The sequence below is a fragment of the Felis catus genome, chromosome D3 (genome assembly GCF_018350175.1).
Source record: "Felis catus isolate Fca126 chromosome D3, F.catus_Fca126_mat1.0, whole genome shotgun sequence".
In the NCBI taxonomy this organism is placed as follows: Eukaryota; Metazoa; Chordata; class Mammalia; order Carnivora; family Felidae; genus Felis; species Felis catus.
In genome coordinates, this window is record NC_058379.1 from 48,666,021 (window position 1) to 48,688,338 (window position 22,318).

General features: G+C 36.6%; 1 protein-coding gene and 1 pseudogene across 7 annotated transcripts in view; one reads left to right on the forward strand and one right to left on the reverse strand.

Moving 5' to 3' along the window:
• Positions 1–22,318, forward strand: part of TAF4B (TATA-box binding protein associated factor 4b) — a 187,655-nt gene that overhangs the window by 66,171 nt on the left and 99,166 nt on the right. For all 7 annotated transcript variants that reach the window (XM_045041945.1, XM_045041946.1, XM_006938826.5 and 4 more), the window contains 3 exons: positions 580–710; positions 5,559–5,684; positions 12,386–12,442. In XM_045041945.1, coding sequence (XP_044897880.1) covers positions 580–710; positions 5,559–5,684; positions 12,386–12,442 — 314 coding nt within the window. The remainder of the gene's footprint in view (positions 1–579; positions 711–5,558; positions 5,685–12,385; positions 12,443–22,318) is intronic.
• LOC101080487 lies at positions 17,586–18,463 on the reverse strand (annotated as a pseudogene).

Genomic DNA, 22,318 nt, shown 5'->3' on the forward strand with positions numbered 1-22,318 from the left:
GAAATGATGAGGTTTTGAATCTATTTCAACTTATAAATTAATTACCAGGCCAGTTTATCAGAACATGAGTTAAAGCAAAATAAGCATGTTTGGTAATGGACAAAAGGAATGTAGGTATGTCTTGTAGACAAGGCAGTAACAGAGACCCACAATCTGAATTCATTGAAATAAATGTCGTAAATTGTTAACAGTGTCAAACAGGGCAAAATGTAATTTTCTATTTTTTTAATTACTGAAATTAACAGAATACGGCACTAATTTCTGCAGTTACCATTTTCCTCCCTGAACGCTAGACTTGATTTGTGTTCTTATTAACTTTGTCCTATAAATGACCTTGCAAGGAGAATGATTCTAGAGGCTAAGTGAAACAATGTCTATATTTTCTGAGGCTTCAGGCTAGGTTTTATTAATGTAATGTCTAAGATCTTTGAAGTTGTGACTTTACCAGGAAAATCATAATCTCCAAACCTTTATTCATAATGGGTATGACTTCCAGGGGGAACAGAATACCTGCTGTGCTAATTATTTCAATTATCAGCCACTACTAAAACACGTAATGGATTTTCTCTGCTTCCACAGGTAAAAAGCATGACATTACAGAACTTAACTCTGATGCTGTGAACTTGATCTCCCATGCAACACAGGAGCGATTACGAGGCCTTCTAGAAAAACTGACTACAATTGCTCAGCATCGAATGACAACATACAAGGTAAAGGAAATCGTTAAAGAAATACAGACTCTCCTCTTTCCTCTTTGTTGTGTTAAAGATAGTTTTTTGGTGTGGATTCATATTCTAAGTATATTTTTATAAAAGAAATGGTCAAGATGTAGTTCATACTGGTAGACAAAGTTTCATTCCTAATTTGCCTGATTTAGATATGCTTACATGACAAATAAAATAGAGTTTAAAATTGTGTCCAAAGCTTTTGTGTCAGTGTAGATTGATATATGCATCTGTTCTGCCTCAGACTTCTACAGCTTTTGATTAGGAGGGAGAATGTGTTAGAATGGAATATTGGATAGCTGTGTTCTCTTCAGTGATCTGTAATCTGCTAGCAGTGTTGTTCCTTTTTAATAAGTTAAATAATTGCATTGAGTGCTAATGCTGGTGCCGCTCATTATCATTATTGGCTGCTTTTTAAACAAATTAAATGCAAGGATAGCCTGTCTTGTCCCTTGTGGTATGAACCAAATCACTTGCCATCATGAAGATGAAAGCACTTGATTTATTTGCATTATGGTTTTGGTGGAGAGCAAATTTATTGGGTGGTGACGGATGAAAAAGAAAAAGATAACCTTTTCCTCCTATATCAAGAAATGTTGGCTTGATTTTGTGCAGCATGTGGGTTACCTTATGAGGTCTTGAGTTTGTGAGAATGGTCATTGTCACAATGTCTTTGCCATGGGTTAAAAGGAGCTCAGGGAAATATCAGTTACCACATCACTGGTAAGTTCCCTGGAGGAATCATTCTATTTTCTCTCCTTTCTGCTTTATTTAGAACTTTGGAAGAACTATTTATAGTTGTATAAATCTTTGTGAGAATTTGCTGGACCGACTTAAAAATATGTGATCACGAGGAGAAAAAGCTGTGGGGAAAAAAAACACTTTCACTATTTTTGTGTGTTTTTAGAATTTGTCCATTTCTTCTTGGGCCTAATTTGTTAGCATATAGTTTTTTATAGTGTTCTCTTATAATCCTTTTTACTTCTGTAAGGTCAGCAGTAATGATCCCACTTTCATTTTTTAATTTTATTTCCTTAAAATATAAAATAGGTTATTGGTTTGAGATCTTCCTTTTTTTAATGTAGGCATTTACTGCTATAAATTTCCCTCTGAGCACTGCTTTCACTGCATTCTGTAAGTGTAATGGTCCAATGTTGGAACATTGTGTTTTTGTTTTCATTTATCTCTAAGTATTTTCTGATTTCCTTTGAGATTTCTTTGATCAGATGGTTGTTTGAGAGTATGCTGTTGAGTTGCCACATATTTGTGAAATTTTTAATTCCTGTTTTATTGTTGATTTCCAGCTTCATTCCGTATGGGCAGAGGAGATTGTGTGAGTCAATCATTTAAAATTTATTTAGGCTTATTGTGTGGCCTAATGTAGGATCTGTCTTAGAGAATATTCGATGCACACTTGAGCAGAATGCGTATTCTGTTTTTGGGGGGAGTATTCATAAATGTCTGGTAGATCTAGTTGGTTTATAATGTTAAGTCCTCTATTTCCTTATTGATCTTTGTCTAGGAATTCTACCCATTATTGAAAGGGAGGTATTGAAGACTTCAGTTGTTATTGTAGACCCCTATTTCTGTTTTTAGTTCTGTCATTTGTTTCATAAATTTAGGGACTCTGTTGTCTGGTATGTATATCTTCTTGATGAATTGACTCTTTTGTCAACATATCATGTCCTTGTTTATGTCTTTTAACAATTGTTGACTTAAAGTTTATCTTACCTGGTATCAGTACAGCCACACCTGCTTTCTTTGGTTATTATTTGCATGAAATCTTTTTTCCATCTTTTTGCTTTCAGTCTGTTCATATGCTTTCATCTAAAGTGAATCTCTTGTAAGGCAGCTTGTTGGTTTGGATAATGTTAGTCTCTACCTTTTGATTGGGGAGTTTAATCCGTTTACATTTAAAGTGATTACTCATAAGGAGGAACTTATGATATTTGACTATTTTTCTGTATGCATTGTAGCTTTTTTAAAATCCCTTATCTGTTATTACTACCTCTTTGGTTTGATTTTTGTTGTTGTTGTGTACTATTTTGATACCCTTCTCGTTTCCTGTTGTGTATGTATTTTTAGATATTTTATTGACGGCTACCTTGGGTATTATAATTAACATCCTAAATTTGTAATAATCTAATTTGACCTGTATCAGTTTACCTTTAATACTGGGATGTGGGGAAAATAGTCTTTCTTTTTGGCTTTTTACTGTAACTTTTAAAAGTCTTCAAAATTTTTCCAGCCTGGATTATCCCCTATTCCCACCTCAGTCACTGAACTGTTTCAGAGATATATGAGTACACTTTTATTTATAGTGGGCAGTTTCTATATAAAACATAATGGTATAATTTAGTATGGAATAGAATATTTCCATGTAATGTTTATTATTCTGTCATCCAAGTCACTGTTGTGTGTTCCAGTCTTCAGATGGAATTCTTCTGTTGTATATTAATAGCATATGTTCTAAGGATTTTGTTGCCCAAGGCAAAATGGATAATATCTACCCCACCTGGAACCTCAGTAACTTAGCTTAAAGCTAACACTTCCTTAACCATAACCTAATTGATTTTCCCCTGCTTGCCTTTCCCCACACTCATTACTTAGTGCAACTAATGCCACTGTCTGAATTTGTACTACATTATCATCCTTCTTTAAACAGAAGTAATAATCATTTAGTTACATTTGGATCTAGTTCAAAATTATATTTGTTTTGTAGACTTTGATCTTATAATAATCATTGTGTCACAGATTTAGCTCTGTCCTTACATTTTAGTTCATCCCTGATAGGATTTATTTTTATCTGTACAGTGTGGGAATTTTTACCCTATGAATTTCACAAAAACAAGCTTACTTTTATTAAAAGCAAAATCCCACCATCTCTTTTCATTTGACATCCATCTACTTTTGGTAATCTTTCACATGTTTAGATATAATTATCTAATTAATCATAGTCCATAAACTGAGATTTAAGTAAAGAAGTAGAAAGTGACACATGTGACACAGAGCTTTTGATCTTGCTGCCAGGTGTTTTCCAGCCGAAGATAGTCTTCTGCACGCCAGTGGTCATGGAGAAGCTTCAGTGTTTTCTAGTTGAAAGGGGCTTTGTGCTTCCTTTAGATGGGATAATAATAATGGTTTTATCATTTGGTCTGAGTCCTTATATTTTCATTGTTAAACCACCCTATTCAACCTAACATAAAGACTTGGGTTAGGCCTGTGTGGTAGACAGGAAGCAACATGGTAAGATGGGGTTACTGTTGTTTAAATAAGTTTGGGGAATCAATAGGAATAGGGGAGACACTCATTTGCTTAGCATCTGTAAGAATAAAGGAAGGATGCATTAAACCAGAGGCAGTTGTATCTAAATTGGGAGAAGAAGAAGGGGTCTTAGCATGGGGATGAGATTGGGTTAAATTTTAGAAAGTCTGTGTTTCTTTTTAATTTCGTGTTTGTTGTCCTTTTAAAATTAAATTAAGTCAGTAAACTATCCCCAGAGTATCTGAGCACAAAAATGGTAAAGATGAAGTATTTAAGAAACCACTGGTTATTATGTTTATGCCTCATGGTTGGCCTATAATGTATTCCATATTCTATCTTGTATTATTTAACTTTAAAAGCATTTGAGAATTCATTTTGTATTAAACATGAACTAAAATAAGTAGCACTAATACATCCTTGTTCGTTATACTACGGTAATACTCTTTTGATCTAGTTAAATACCAACAATAAAAATTTAATTTAGAAAGAATCTTGGGCATATGAAATCTCTTGGTCCCAGTTAATTGAATCAACCATAAGCATGGGATAAAACAAAGATGGGCTTGGTGCTATACCTATGATTTCCAAGCCAGGCACTGACTGTTAGACTAAATGTTTAAAAACTTTAAGTTTTCCTGTTATACAGTCTCCCACAGTCTCTGTCCCATATTTTGGGTGTCTGATTTACTGAGATGACTAGATGGCAGGATATCTTAAATGCTGATTGGGAAGATTGCATCCGCCAATCCCCATCTTAGGTGTATTAGAAAGATAGATGAAGAAAATTTTAAAAATATTTAGATTGGAAAGCACTGTCTTACACTCTAGAATATCAAAATAAATAAAGCAGTGTAAATTTTATCATTTTATGGAGCAAATTAAGACAAATAATTATACTTCTCTGTTATGGCTCTCAATTATAAATTATCTACTTACTTTCTTTGACTTTAGTTTCTGTCCAAGTTCATAGCTTAAAGGAGTCCTCAAAACAAGGTTTAGGATATTAAATGTTTGTCATTTCATCTTATGTTCTATTTTGATTGAAGTTGTACTCACTTGTCAAGGTTAGACCAATCCAGCAATGGAAATGGGGGTGGTAACTTTCATCTTTGATGTATTTTTTAGTGAAGTGATTGTTTTTTTGTTTGGGATTTTTTTGTTTGGTTTTGATTTTGTCTTTGACAGGCCTGAGATTTCATTAAACATAGTAAGGTTTGCAGAGATGGGACAATAATTTAACTAAACAGATTTTAGATTATAGGTACATGCTTTCTACTTCTTGCTTTCTACTTCCTATTGTTAGGATTTGCTTGGCTTAATTCTCTTTTCTTCCCCCTTGCGGCTTTCTAGGAAAGCTCTGAAATTTGAATGCTTAATAACCTCTCAACTTTCAGGGATGACTAAGGTTTTTTTGTTGTTGTTTGTATTATCAGAAATACAAATATTACATCTTGAAAATTTAGCTCCCTGTGTATGTTGGTATTATTGTCTTTAGCTGATTTATTAAACCTCATGTAGAATGTGTTGCCTAAGGATCATTAGGAATCTTTTTTTTTTCTTTTTTTCCAGGCAAGTGAAAATTACATCCTGTCTAGTGATACCAGATCACAGCTCAAATTTCTTGAAAAGCTAGATCAATTGGAGAAGCAGAGAAAGGATTTAGAAGAAAGAGAAATGCTACTTAGGGTAGCCAAGGTAAGAGCCTACATGATTTATGATTGAACGTGGCCTGGCAAGGAGGTCAGAATTGGCTTTATTGTTGGTTGACTGTCTTGTTTTTATTAAGCTTTGAGATTTCTCTGAAGGATTTCTTGAAATGAGATTACTAATAAAGTCTCTCACAGCCAGGATAGTGTCATACAGTGACTGTCAGCTAATTTAGCTTAATGAGATATAATCTTTTATCTTCTCATTCTCAATTCCTGTGTGCCTAGGATCATACCTACTACCCTTAAGTAAAAATGTTTTTTAAAAATGCTCAAGGTTTTTTTTAGGGATATAATTTGATATGTGCCAAGTTGAATCTGAGGGAGGAAAATTTGGAAATTTATGGGTAAAATTAGGATTAATTAGGATTATATGGAGCAAAATATAGCATGGGCAGAAATGGGTTAGAGAATGAAAGAACAGGTAAGAAGAAAAGTATTTATCTTATAAATATATATAACTATATTTATTTCCTTTCTTCTTTATTGAAACATTTTCCTGAACTGTTAGTGCCTGATGGCCTGAAAGCTGGTTCTACCGTGGTTTGCATTTTGTTGCTTCACATTTCCTTGTAGTCCTAGGGCCTTTGCATGTAGTCATAAAGGTTGGGCACTAGACTTATTTTTTGTTTTAAACACCTTAGTTTTAATTTTTAGTGTTATTGTCAGTCTCCCATATCAGAGTATTTGTTCCTAATCACATACGAATCACCTGTTTAAAAATTAATTTATTTTGAAGTATTTCATACTTACCAGGAAAGTTGCTGTACTGTACAAAGAATCCTCCTCTCCTTTTCTCAGATGCCCCCCATTTTTAACATTTTACCGCATTTTCTCCATCTCTATCCTTTCTGCGCGCGTGCGCGCGCGCACACACACACACACACACACACACACACACACACACACTATCATTATTCTCTTTCATTCCTTTGTTGTTCTTTCTTTGAATTCAGAGGTGTTTTTTTGTTTGTTTTTTTTTTTTTTTTTTTAGTATTTACAAGTAGTGCAATTATCATCTCTAATTAGCCTTTCTCTGAACCTTTTGAAAGCAGGCTTCAGCCATGATGTCCCATCACTGCTAAACATTCTAGCATGTATTTGTGAAAACAGGACATTCTGCTGTATAACCCTCCAAATCAGGCTGTGAACAATAGAACACTGCCATGTAATCCACAGACCCCATTCAGATTTCACCAGCTGTCTCGGCTCATTCTCCTTTTCCTCCATGGTTTATTCTTCCATTCAGCAATATGTGTTTTATTTGTTGCCCTCTCTTTTTCAGACTCCTTCAGTTAGATTTCTGACTTTCTCCCTCATGTCTTTGACAAGTTTCAGGAGTATAGGCCTTACCATCTATAGGGTAACTAATAATTCCTGGGTTCAACTAATAATTCCTGGGTTCATCTGATAGTTCCTCATGTCTTAGGTCATGAATTCTTGGCAGGAATATATACATTCTTCCCAGGTGATTATATCAAAAGGCAACCTTGATCACCCAGTTGTGTGGGTGCCTGTCAATTCTCTTCATTTTAAATTTGCCACTTTCCCTTTTCTAATCAGTTTTTCATAGGAAGACATTCCAGGATTGTATCAGTATCCCCTTCTTCATCAAACCTCTGTGTAACCACTTTAGCACCCATAGATGGTGTCTACCTGAATCAGTCACTTCTATGATGGGCACAACTTATAAATACGCAAATAGTGATTTTTAAATTCTCATCCTCTTCTACGTTTATTAGCATTCTACTATGTGGAAGAGCTTTCCTTTCTCTTTTATTCATTTATTCATGCATGCATTCATTGATATCCGTATGGGCTCTTGGATTTCTGTGTGATTCAACAGGTTGTAATCCATTACTATTAATTATTATTTTGATGCTCAAATTCCTCCTGAGTGGGAGACCCTTCCAGCTGGCACTTTTCTCTGTTACTCATGTTTCCCATCATTCCCTGAGCTTGTCCTTACTTTCTGACACAAGAATGTTCCAGGCCCAGCTTTTGCTTGTCCTTCCTCAGCCCTGGAATCAGCCATTTCCCCTAAAGAATCTTGTGTCTTTTTAGTTGAGGATGTTGTCCAGAAACCAAGAGTAGAGCTTACAGTGTGCTCATTGCTAATGGAGTGTCATCACATGTAGGCCCTGTTAAGTGGACACATCTAGGAAACATACGTATGGTGGATATGTATGTACCCATGTATCTATATATACACAAACATACATTTGTAACTATTTGTTCTAAAACAAATAGTTTGTTCTAAACTATTTGTAACTATTTATGTTCTAAGACCATAATTTATATGGATACCTCCGACTCCAATATCTTAGGACTTTTTCTAGCCTAAACCTTTCCATGTTTATAAATACTTTCTCCTCAGTCAGATACTTGACTCTTGTTATCCTCAATTTATTTTCTTATGTGCTCAATTTACTTACTTGCTCCGTGTAACTAATCTCCAAAACAGCCATGCTGGCTGCCTTCTCTGTCTGCTACCACTGTTTCCCCTGCCTTCATTTCATTGCCTGTGTAATTAGTAGCCATACTCACTGGCCATGTCTTGGTCGGTCTCCCCAGCCCTTCATCACCCCGCATTCTTGGCCACTGGTCTATAACTTCATGTCCCCAACCCTCACAAGGAAGTGGTGCACCACAACCTTATCACTGTGCTATTTCTCACTGCCTCAGTCCCCATGCTGACCCCTCTTGAGCTGGGAAGGACAGCTGGGGCAGGAAGATGCTCTTCCTTGAGCTGTCAAGTATTATAAGCAAGCACACAGTCAATGTGATGAGGTGGTTTAGTCATATTTTATTTCCAATTACTGTGCTGTAAACAAAGTCATAAACTATTAAGTACTTATTTAGTTATTATTGGATATAATATAGTCTCATTCTCTCTTGGTTTTTCTTCCTTTGCCAGACTTCTAAATATTAGAGTATCCCAGGTTTTATGATTTTCCTCCCCACTCAAAATACCTTTTACTCTTAATAGGTTTTCCTAACTTAGTAAACAACACAATTGTTTTCCTTGATGTTCAAACCAGAAAACTTAGGAGTCACCCTTAACTCCTTTTCCTCTCCCTACATCCAGTTTACTTCCTGTTCTGTTTCCCAGATGTAGTCTTCATCGTCTCTTTATCACCAGTGTCACCTCTCTGGTCTAAGTCATCTTTCACTTGGACTTTTGTAATGTCTCCTAACTGATCTTGTTTTCCTTTTACAATCCGTTTTTCATACTCTTGTCAGAATAGTGTTTTCATAACAAATCATGTGTGCCTCTATTACTTGAAAACCTCAGTGACTTCCTCTTGCATTTAAAATAAAATCCAAACTTCTTACCAGATCTTAAAAGGTACCCACCTCCCTCTCTAAGCTCATTCTATCCCTCCCTTCTTCACTCGTTTTGCTCCAGTCTTGCTGACCTTCTTTGAGGGTGCCAAGTGTGCGTCTTAGCTAATTAGGCATCTAAACCTGAAAGTTGAGTTCCTGTGTCCTACATCTGCTCTGGTCTTCATCCTCTCAGAAAGTTGGAATTCTCACCCTTCCAGTTGCTTAGACTAGAATCCTAGGAAATCATCCTTAATTCTCTTTACTTCACACCCTATATCCAGTCCATCAGTAAATCTGCCTCAAATATATTTCAACCTGATCATTTATCATCATCTTCTCTGTTATGACATTAGTCCAAGCTGCCCTTCTCTTTTTCTAAAACAATGGTTGTTTTAGGGGCACCTTGGTGGCTCATTTGGTTGAATGTCCAACTCTTGGTTTTGTCTCAGGTCATGATCTCACAGTTTTGTGAGTTCGAGCCCCACATCGGGCTGTGTGCTGATCAGCACAGAGCCTGCTTGGGATTCATTCTCTCTCTCTCTCTCTCTCTCTCCCTCTCTCTCTCTCTCTCTCTCTCTGCCCCTCCCCGACTCCCTCGGTCTCTGTCTCTCTCAATAAATAAATAAACCTAAAAAAATAAAACAATGGTTGTTTTAGAGTAGTCTCCTCCATTGTTCTGTGTGCCTGTACCTCCAATCTTGGGTCCCTACGGTTCTGCATCCACTGCATAGCAGCCCGAGTGATCTAAGGTGTTGTATCAGTGGCATCTCACTCCTGTGCTCCAAGCCCTATAGTGGCTTTTTCTTATAACTAGAATTAAACCCCAACTCCTTATCATGGCCTATGTGGTCTCCAATCCATCTCTTTCAACTTTTCTCTATGTTCTAGCTACCTGGGCCTTCTTTCTTTACTTAATTTTTAAAGTTTGTTTATTTATTTTGAGAAAGAGAGCACACAATGCATGAGCTTGTGAGTAGGGGAGGGGCAGAGAGAGGGAGAGGGGGAATCTCAAGCAGGCTCCACACTGTCAGCTCTAAGCCTGACATAGAGCTCATGAGATCATGACCTGAGACAAAATCAAGAGTCGGATGCTCAACTGACTGAGCCACCCAGGCACTCCTCTTTCACCAAGCTTATTCCATTTTAAGTCTTTTGCAATGACTGTGCCTTTTGCTTGGCGTATTCTTCCCCCATATCTTTGCATGGCTGCCTCCTTCTTGTCATTCAGATCTCTACTCAAATATCACTTCTTTCAGATGTCTTTTCTCCCTTCCTAGCTAAAGAAGTACTACCCCCCCACACATACTCCTTCCTCTATTACATATTTTATTTTATTTTTATTTTTATTTGAGAGAGAGGGCAGGGTAGAGGAGGTGGGGGAGAGAGAGAATGTTAAGCAGGCTCCATGCTCATCACAGAGCCTGATGCAGAACTTGACCCCATGACCCTGGGATCGTGACCTGAGCCAAAATCAAGAGTTGGATGCCCACCTGACTGAGCTGTGCAGGTGCCCCCAATTTTATTTTCTTTACTATAACTTATCACTATCAGTAATTTTTTTTTATTTTCCCCATCATAAATGCTTTACAAATCATAACTGTATTTAATTTTTATAAAATTTATTGTTTTATTATTTTCTTAAAATATAAGTCTCTTGAAAGCAGGACTTCATCTTGTTATTTCTGTATCTCCAGGCTCAAAATAGGCACATAGAGTACAATTTATACTATGAATAATCATTAAATACTATTTGACTGACAAAGACTTGCTACTCAAATGTACTCATTTCATACTGGGGCAAAAATTATATACTCACAAATATATATACACATATATATGTACATACACACGTTTTTATATAAGTGCATATATACTCACTGCTTGTCTCTTAATATAAGTGGAATAATAAGGATTTTATATTAGTTTGGGCTGAAGTGAAGTTGTTTTAACAGATAGGGGATGGGGTGCCTGGGTAGCTCAGTCGGTTGGGCGTCTGACTTCAGATCAGGTCATGATCTCATAGTGCATGGGTTCGGGCCCCTCAATGGGTTCTGTGCTGACAGCTCAGAGCCTGGAGCCTGCTTCAGATTCTGTGTCTCCCTCTCTCTGCCCTTCTGCTCATATACTGTCTCTGTCTCTCAAAAATATATAATCATTTTTTAAAAAGTTTAATAGAAAGGGGACAAAATGAAGAAGAAAATTATTAGCTTTGGTGGAGTCTTATGTAGGTATTTAATTAAGGTGTTTAAAATTACAAGGCACTTTTAAATCTAAACAGTTTCTTTCTTTCCTTAACAAAAATACCAATAAATCAGTAAAATGTATCCAGTAAATAAGAAAATACCTTTAGCTTTTGTTTTGTTAGCTACCTTTAGGTAGTTGATGTTCCATTTCATAGAACAAATATTCAGCTTTATAAGGAGTTAGATAACTTTGTTACAGAAAAAAGAATACTCTGCAGCATATTTTTCAGTGGGCAAATGTTCATAGTTTCAGAAATGAAGTTCCCTACTGTTGGTTTCATCATAGTATTGCATACAGAAGATAGTTTTCTCCTTACAGCAATCCTGTAAGATTATTCATTTTTGGAATGTTGAACTAAATCAGTATGGAAAGCAATATTTAATAAACATTTATTGGGCATTTAATTGTGCACAGCATTCAAGTAAGTGCTGTGGAGGACCCAGAGATGACAAGATACTCTAATGAAAACACTGGGGTGTATTTCCTACTTAATTTTTTAAAATTCTACTTTTAAAGAGATAGTGATTTGGTTCAAAGTCCATCAGGTTCCTGATTTTATGTGATTTATCTTTAAGTTTTTATTTTAATTCCAGTTAATTAGCATACAGTGTTAATATTAAGTTATATGCCAGTTAATCAGGCATCCGGTATAGTGATTCAACAGTTTTATACATTGATTTTAATAGTCTTGGTTTTAATAGTCCTTGAAATACCATAGGTTTTTCCAAAATGGCTTCACCTGAAGATTAGCCAGTGTTGATTGCTTTCCTTCATTTGAGCCAACAATTATCCTTCTATTCTTTTCCTTCATCTGTACCATCCGTTTTTTAATTTTTAGTGTTCTAACAAGAACAGCGTCATGCCTCAACTGGACCTGACTGACATCGTTAGCATCATTTTCAGTATAAGCTTCCTTGGGGCTAGAGCCGCAGCAGCCGGCCCAGATGATGGGAGGGAGGGGGCGTAACGGAGGGAGTGCACCAGACTGGATTGAGGCATTTTCCCCCGGAGCTAAGGTTTTCAATCACAAGAGAAAATTGTCATTTATTAAATATTTAACGGCAACTATGGTGTTTAGATGCTAGTAATTTCTATTAAAATTTTCTTTTCCTTTGATAGAGTCGTTCCAATAAAGAAGATCCAGAACAGCTGAGATTAAAGCAGAAAGCCAAAGAGGTAGGACTTTCAAGTTACCATGCTTGTCTTTGTGTTGGAGGGAAGGTTGGCAGCTCTCTCCTGGCAATTAGGTCAGGGTTTATTTTGCTGTTGCATACCATTTGCAGAAGCCTTGGGGAAGGACAGGAACTGCTCAAGGCAAGGGCAGTACTTCAAATGAGGTCAATGAGTTATGTGCTCTCTTTTTAAAATTTATTTTCAAGGCTTAGGCCTGTCTAGAAATGGCTCTTTGTAAACTACAGTGGTGTACTTGGAGGAATATAATGTGGGATTAAAAAAAGAAAAAAAAAAAAAGAAACTTCTGAGATTTAGCATCTGGGACTGTACAATAGGCTACATTTTTCCAGGGTAATTGTTCGTTTTGTAAATCTGATACTGCTTATAATTCTTTGGCTGGGAGGTGGTACTGGGATTTAGTTTTAAATGGAAAACGCCTCTGGCTTTTAATTTTCTGGGCCCAGCAGTTTTCTGTTCTGGAATGGAGCCCTTGTTTCACACAGTTCATGTTTAGCTGCAGGGGTTTTAGTTTATAGCTTAGACTGGTTAAGCTTTTACTCCCAGAGGCCTCTGCATAGCAACTGTAGAAATCAACAAATAAGTTCATTTATGTCTGCAGCCTCCTCTCAGTAGCTGACTTTTTACATTTCCCAATATCCATTTCCTGACTTTTCTAGCCCCAGAGAAAAAAGCTCCACTAATTGGAGCTTATTTTAATTGAGCCTTAATATTGGATCTCACTGGAGTTGCCCCCAGAGCTGCTGAGAACAGAAGGAAATGAAAGTACCTAAGGTTGAAGATGTGGTGTGTGTTTGGGTGTGTGTGAAATTTTTCACTTGACCTACAGATTCTTTTCCCTGCTGAATAAATCATCAAGCCTGTTCACATTTCTGATTAAGGATCTGACAGCAGACGATAATAAAGACAATTGAGGTGTGAGACGTGTGATATGGAGCTGAAGAAATTGGTTTCTATAGTTACTTGACTGATTTCATGCAATTTTTAAGGATCTTTGTGCTAAATAAGAGTGATTTCCTGAGCAACCTTTTTCCTTAACTGTGCCTCTTGAACTATGAAATTTGTTGTTGCTTAACATTGCAGCACTCGGCTCCTAGGTGCCAGCAGCAGCAGGTTATTTATGAATGTTTTCAAGGCCCTTATTGTTTGGATTAATGTAGGAGCTGAGGCAAAACAAATGGAAATCTAGTAAGATTCTTACAATCAGTGTGGTATGTTTTCACTAAAATAGAGAAGGAAAATGCATGAACTCTGGATGGAGAGGTTTCTTCTGGATTGAGATGAGGAGAACTGGAAAGGGAGAACATTAGAAAGGATTGAAGTCAGACACATTTCAACAACAGAACACTTCTAATACTCATTTCTGTTCAGCAGAAAATTTATCTAAAGATGCTATCTGAAAAAATTAGTATGAGAACTATACCCATTACCCTCTTTAAGCAAGTCTGGCTTCATAGGTTATTTGGGAATGGACAACCTATTCTGAAACACAAACATTCCTCTTTGTTTCAATTAAGGACCGATTAGATGCTTATCTTACTTTCTTGTGATTCCACCCCCTTTTGGGAAAACACATATCAGAAAGTTTGTCCTTTTATCTTTAAAAATCTTATCCCATCTTTTCCTTTTTCAAAAACCTTCATTAACATCTGGATTGATTAATTTTTCCTTCAGGTTTGTATGGGATGGTTTTGTTTGGTTGGTTTTTCTTTTAATATTGTGTTTAATTGTTCCCTGAGGGATGAATAGGTGGACAGTATTTTTCAAAGAAAATTGTAAAAGTAAATATGCAAAAAAAAAAAGAAAAAAAAAGTACCTCTCTTACGAGAGCAGGTGGTAGCAAACCTGTTTTTTCCCCTCTTTTTGCGCCTCCATTTATTTTTTTTCCTAGCAAGATTTAAAGGACTGTATAATTTCTTTCCAAAATATTTTGAAAGTTTTCTAGTTGCATACTATCCTAAATCTTTCAATTAAAAAAAAAAAATCAAATACACTGGCCTCATTCCAAGAACAGAGCCACTTTGTATTAGTTGCAAACGTTTGATGAAACTGCAATATTGTCATTTTTGTGACATTTCCTTTGCCCCCTAGAGCTTTTAATAACTTTAGTATTCTAAGGGCCTCTAATTTAGAATCAAACTCACAGGGATACCATATTGTGTTTCGTTGCAAAAGTCATTGACTCTATCTTAATATAGTTGAACTGTTCTCTTGTGTGGTAATTTGTAAGGTTATCACTTGGGATGTGCTAATTGTTATCACTCTGGTATAAACTATAAAGCTTTCATTTGTGATTTTTTGGTATTTGGTCTGTCTGGGAAGTTTTCTTTGTTCAACTGTGAAAATTAGCATGGATTCCTTTCAGTTGCTCAATTTAAAATTTGTTTGCTTTCTTTTTCCAGGTAACTAGCTACCTACCAATCTAGTCATAGGAAGTAGATTAAGGAGAATACCATATGAATGCAGAACTCCAGATAACTATTTAGAGAAGTTGTAGGCTTTGTTGATCCTGAGAAATGTTTCAGCAATGTTTCTCACGTAAATATTAAATAACTTGAATCCCCTTCATACATAATTTTATAATCTATGGTGATTTCAACCGTTAAGGATAGAGTTTTGATCTTGATCATTTCTCCTGGGTGTTTTCGTCTCTATTAATACCATTTTTGAGTCTGTTCATTCCTTTCTTGCATTCTGGGTATAAGGACAAACTGTGTTAAATCAGGCAGGTTTTTATAAACGTGTCTAATAATTTTTTTTTTTCATCCTTCCCATCGACTTCCAATTTTGACATTCTTATTTGGAGCTTAAAAAAAATAGGCTGCGGGGCGCCTGGGTGGCGCAGTCGGTTAAGCATCCGACTTCAGCCAGGTCACGATCTCGCGGTCCGTGAGTTCGAGCCCCGCGTCAGGCTCTGGGCTGATGGCTCAGAGCCTGGAGCCTGCTTCCGATTCTGTGTCTCCCTCTCTGTCTGCCCCTCCCCCGTTCATGCTCTGTCTCTCTCTGTCCCAAAAATAAATAAACGTTGAAAAAAAAAATTAAAAAAAAAAAAATAGGCTGCCCTTGGGATTTGCCTCCATTCTAGTCTCAGTCCATTGAAGTGGCTCCTTCTGCATACTGTTCTTATTGACCTGACAGGTTATCTGTCTGTTTGAAAACCTTATTGTTGTCTGGCTAAAATGTCTATGGATATCCTTGTAATTCAGACATCTTAGTCTCAACTTTGGGGCTGTTTCCTGCCCCCCTCCTCCCTTTTTCTATTTTTGCCTGAGGAAAAAAGCAACAATATTTTAGAGTGTAAGCACTCTATTGTAACTTTATATTTTAAATATCAATACTTTTAAATTCTGGTTTAAAAATTTTTTCCTACGTATGTTTCCTAAAATCGAAGTACTGACATTCTTCCATTTTACCCTCTATTTGTGAAAAGTTTTAGATGGATTACTAATTGCTAAATTCTAACTTCAAGCAGGTAGGTACATCTTTGTTTAATGCAGCTGTAGGCTTGTGGAAATACGTGCTGTGTGTCCTAGATTATCATCTAGCCTTCGATGTTTTCCGTTCTTAACACATCATCCAGAATTCTGAGGAGCAAGCCACCCGACCTTGGAGTTCATCCATCCTGATTCCTTAAACATTTGTTATATATACTGTGACCCTTCTTTCCTTTTGAATATATCCTTTTTCTCCTTTGGGAAATGTGAATTTAGCACATCTGTGCAGAATGAGACAAAGAATTCATTTACTTCCTTTTAACAACTCCTAGCATTCCCACTTTCATTTGTTACCAGACAATAGAGGAAAGAAAAAGGAATGCAAGACTTGTACCTGCTGGCACTTAGCTTCACAGGGCAACCAGTAGAAACTGTTATTTTGGTATGAAAAAGACAAAAGATTTTTTTTTTAATTTTTTCTATGTTTATTTATTGCAAGAAAGTGCCTGCACTTGAGCAGAAAAAGGACAGAGAGAGAGAGAATCCCAAGCAGGCTCTGTGCTGTCAGCACAGAGCCCGATACGGGGCTCGATCCCACAAAATGAGATCATGACCTGAGTCAAAACCAAGGGTCAGACACTTAATCAATTGAGCCACCCAGGAATCCCCTTAGATGAAAAATTTAAAGATACGGCATCTGTGAAATGTGATAGTTAAGGCTGTTAAATTATAGCAATTTGTATTTAAACTTATGCTAGTTCTGCATGAGTGAAAACTCATGGAACACTGGACAGGACAAAATGAAACTTGTCATTTTAAATTGTGTGTGTGTGTGTGTGTGTGTGTGTACACGTGTGTGTACATATACTTTTTTTTTTTGGTCATTAAGAATCTATTTTAGCAATCCAGTTAATTTAGTATGGAGAAGACATTTGTAAAATGACAAGTTGTAAAAAGCTTGTGTACATAGAGAAACAGATGCAGACATTTCAAAGCATTGATAGTCTAGGACAGAGGTTCTCAAACTTTGGTGGACATGAGTATTATCTGGAGGGTTTGTTAAAATACAGATTGCTGCCCCCCCCCCCCCCCCGCCCCCTTCCTAGTTTATGATGCAGTAGGTCTGGGCGAGGCTTGAGAGTTTACATTTCTAACAGATTTCCAGGTAATTTGCTATTGCTGCTGCTCCTCTGGAAATCACACTTAGAACCATTGGTGTAGGAGGAGAAGGAAGAGGACCTTTAAAATCCACCACTTTTATTTTCCCGTTGACTAAATGGTCATAGAAGGTCAAACAAAATACTGTGGTTTGGGAATCTAAGAGTTGGCATCTTGAACTGGCATTGTTCAGTTACCATTCAGTAAATTCTCTTCTGGGAGCTGAGAAATGGATATTTTCTCAAGAGATGTATATTGGTTGTATCTCTTGATTGGTGTACCTTACATAGGAAAGATAGTATTTTATTTAACCTTCATCAGAAGGTTACATAGGTTAATTTGGAAGTATAGGATCTGTGTGGCCTGAGGGACATTCTACCCTTTTGGTAGAAGAGGTATGTATTATAAGAGAAATAGCATTGAACTAGAAGTCAAGAGTCTTCAATTCTAGATTCAACCTGCCATTGACTACCTCTCACTTTGGGGAAGTTACTTTACTTCTTGAACTTAACCCAGTTTCCTTTTTTCTTTTTTTCAAACATCACAGTAAGATTTTTTATTTGTCACCATTAAATGTCTGAATTTTAAACAGATTCTTGGACTGATGGCTCATATCCATCAGCTTGTTCAACTTTAACACCAGTGTCATCCCCAGTAGCTTTTCCAGAACTACTGCCTTCACCATGAAGCTCCATGAGCTTTCCCAATTCAAACCTGGGCTTCTTGAGCATTTTTACTTTTCTAACAAAGACATCATGGAGTGGATAAATAGACTGACAAGCCTTCTCTGTGTCTTTTCCAATGCTGTCTGGAATCAGTTTATTGACCACTTCTTTCAAGTAATTTGTCTGCACCTCTCGGGTCATGATTTCCATGATCTTTTTCCTAATTTGGCAGACCTATTGGTGCTGAGCATAAGAGGTCTTCCAAATCCAATTGTGGCGTTTTTTAGTAAAACCGACACAAAAGAAGCGAAGAAATTACCCACCGGTAGTCTTGACATCAACATGAGTTTCAATCATGGTCTGCCATTTTTTGACCATGGAGCACATTTTGTCCCGGGTAAGATCCATGCCATGGAAATTAGTCAGGTTTTGCCCTGAACATCTTCAGTAATTAGCTTCAATTTCCCACATGCAACTTCATCATTCTCCAGATCAGCAAGGCTTACTTCAAACACGCGACCCTTGAGGCCATCAGATGCGATTTTGGTTCCTTGAGTTCTTGTGACTAGTGTTTTCCCAATATTTCTTATATTAAACATTGCTGGTGCTTTTACATCATACCAATCTTTCTTTGAAAATGGATCAACCGCTTTTTTCTTGGCTCCCTTTTTGCCGCCTTTCGTAAGATGCTTGTTCTTGCTGACCACCATGTGGCACTGCTCAGGGAGCCAGAAGGGCCCCAGTTTCCTCTTATAGTTGATCCTTGAACAACACAGGAGTTAAGGTCACTATCCCCCTGTGCAGTCAAAAATCTATGTATAACTTTTGACTCTCCCCAAATATATCTACTAATAACCTTCTGTTGATAGAAAACCTTACTGGTAAAATAAACAGTTGATTAAAACATTTTTGTCTGTTCTATATATTATATACTATATTCTTATTCTAAGGTAAGCTAGAGAAAAAATATTATTAAGAAAATCTTAAAGAAGAGAAAATACATTTCTAGTACTGCACTGTATCCCAAAAAATCATGTATAAGTAGACCCATGCATTAAAACCCTTGTTGTTCAGACCCTATTTAAAATGAACAGGGGTGCCTGGGTGGCTCAGTCTGTTAAATGTCTGACTCTTGATTTCTGCTCAGGTCATGATCTCATGGGTCATGGGTTTGGGTCCTGCATTGGGCTCTGCTCTGACAGTGTGGAGCCTGCTTGGGATTCTCTGTCTCCCTGCCCCTCCCCAGCTTGCATGCTGCTCCCCCCCTCCTCAAAATAAATTAAAAAATAATAATAATAAAATAAAGTGAATATAACAGCACATGTTCTGCTTATGTAACATAGCTGTCATAATTTAGGGAAAGGTGAGGTGTAAAAGGAAAAATAGTTACTTAAAAACATTAGCTATAGAAACATTTACGATAGATGCCATCAAGCTCTTAAATAAGCTCGATACTGACCCATGGATATGTAATTTTTTTTCCTTTGTTTTTTTTTCTTTCAAGAAGACTGGAAAGAAGGTTGAAAAAAAAGAATGTAAGGGGAAGACATGGAGGGGGAGGGTTCTGTAATCTAATACAAATTATATTTGTTTTAAACAATATAGAAATCAAGTATTGTGTTTAAGTCTAAGGAAGAAAGTGTCTAATTGAGATCAGAGAATGTGCTATTTACTGAAATGTAGAGATGGATTAGAAGGGCAGACTAGCAAGGCATTGGACTCTACATTCCAGATCCCAAGTATCTCAGGTGTTCTGGACAGTATCTTGACATCATAAGAACTAGCATTAGCGGTTGGGAGAAAAAAAAAAATACTCAGACCATGTATTGTTAGGTTTGGTGGATTGCCTGCCTAATACTTGTCTTTTAGGGGTTGAAAGCGATGCTATGTTTCTGTTGTTGTATCCCTGAATTTTAGGTGAGATGGGGGGGGGGGTAGTTATTGTTTTTTAACTTGCTTTGTTGGTTCTGTTGGTTTAGAATTCATTTGTTAATGGTGTTTAGTGTGGTATTGTTTGCTTCTTTTGTAGTATAATATTTTAGGATTTAACCTTGTTTTCCCCAGTAAGTTGCAGTAATTTAGAAGTGATTATTAACATTGTTGAGAATTTTAGAGTTTGGCCAATTAATTTTTACAAAGCATATCTAAAATTCTACCTAAATGTTTACTATTTAAAAAACATCTATTGGTGGTAGGGTTTTATTATTTCTATGTACACATAACGTTGACTGTGAAATCCAAGCAACACACTATTCATAATTCTTTGCAGAATTCAAAACTAGATAGCGTACTTTATTTCTCTTATTTTTTCAGATTCTTCCAAATATTCCTATTTAGTGGCAATAGCTATTTTCATTGCTACTAATGTATGTTTTTTGGACAGCATACATAAGCTCTGGGGGAGACATTAACTCATCTCTCAACTCTGTCCTTTATACCTTATTATCACTTTCTAAAAGTTCATAGCAAAATCAGACTGAAGATGATAGCACTTCATATTTCTGGATCATTTGTTTTGAAGGACAGCTCTGCTGTTGTCTCTTGTACTTTCAGCACCTGCCTTTTTTTTTTTTTTTTTTTTTTTTTTAAATATCTTGCCTGCCTTAAGCATGAAAAAGAAACACAGTTTTGAATTTCCCATAGTATCAGTGTCATAATTATCTAAATAATTTAGTCCTTCCTGTTAATAATGTCCTTGTGTCCGTGGAGGGACTTGACTATATAATACTTGATTTATTCATTCTTTATGTGTCTCCTCTAATTCTGCTTCAGTTTTGCTTTCCTTTTTCATTAATTTTTAAAAAAATCTTTTGTTTTTCAAAATTATGTGCTTAGCATCAAGAAGTACCTCTGTTGAACTTTACATCTGAGAGTTTGTGTGATCTTTAAGGTAATCTGTTAATGTGTTTTGGACTTGATTAAAGTGACTATTATCATAGTTGTACTTAAAAATGAACAGAGACAGATACTAAACATCAGGAATAAGATAATCTTCAACCACCATTGCTCTATTGCTCTCTAGGGCACTGACTTGGATTTTAGGGGACCTATGCTTATTATCAGAGAAGACTGTGATAAGGGAAATGAAGGCTTCTGCCTTTTTCATTAGCCATAGGAAGGAGTAAGGGTACTCTTAAAAGAGAACTTGCCAAGCCTGTTAGATCTTTTTGGACCAAAGTGTGTGTTGCTGGTGTAAGTAAGCAAGCAGGCTTTAAGTTTCATGAAACAAAGCTTAGTAGGAATATAATTTAACAGAAACCTGTTGTCAGAATTCTGGTTAAACCAGCTTTTAAAGGTTTCAGTTGGTGAAGTAAAAACACTTCTGACTGTCTCTCCCACTGAATACAGCTATAAAACCTGAACAGAATGCATGGAGAAGCTATGACGGTTTTGAAAATAGTAGGCAAATTGGGGAAAAAGATGAGACTTCAAAATACCACTAATCCAGCAGTGAGTTTGCCATCCCTCCTGTACCTCCCCACCACCATTCTTCCTGCTGCTTACTGTTGACATGGACAGTCACATATATATATGGCAAAGCAGAGTAACTAAAGCCCCCAGCTTTCTGGCCAGAGGACAGAAAGAGGAGACTAGGGAACCAGAAATTACTGGGAAGATTGTGAAATGGGAAGAGCTCAGGAAAGCAAGCCTGTGTTATTATTTTAGACTCCTAGGCCCACTCTTGAGCGACACATTTGTCATATGTGAATCTGATTCTAATCAGCATACATAAAGACTTGAAGAATGGAACTAATAGGGGAGATTTAGTAGCTCAGTCGGCTAAGCATCAGACTTTAGTTCATGGTCTAACAGTTCAGGTCATGATCTCACAGTTCATGGGGTTCAAGTCCCACATCGGGTTCTGTGCTGACAACTCAGAGCCTGGAGCCTTCTTTGGATTCTGTGTGTGTGTCTCTCTCTGCCCCTCCCTTGCTAGTGCTCTGTGTCTCAAAAATGAATAAACATTAAAAAAAAAAAAAAAAAGTGGAACTAACAGAGCAATGCTAGGTCCCAGACTGACCACCAAGTGGTACACATTTGGGACATATCCAGTGAGCACTACAAGGGCTTTGAAAACTGAACTCGTGTTGGAACTTGAGCTAACAGAAGATACATTGGAACTTGTGGCCTAAATCTAACTGACCTGTTCTGCATACTAAAATTAAAATGTCATATTCCAAAGGATTTAAAGAAGACCCAGAGTCTTATAATATTTAAAATATTCAGGGTACTATTGAAAATTACTTGACTTAAAGAATCAGGAATAAATTTCTAAAATAGAAATTTTATTTTATTTTTTAAATGGAAATTTTAGAACTGAAGATAATAGTAATCAAAATAAAACACTTGGCTGGATAGTTGAAAAGAGACAAAAGAGGAAAGAGTCAGTGAACTTGAAGATGGACAAGTAGAATTTATCTAATCCAAAAACTAAGGAGAAAACTGATCAAAAACAAAAAACAGAAAAACAGAGCCCCAGAGACCTGTGGGACAATGACCAAAGGTCTGGCATTAATGTTATTGAAGTCCCAGAAGAGAAAGAGTAAGATACTAAAAATATGTTTGGAAAAATAATGGCTAACAACCTCCCAAATTTAGAAAGA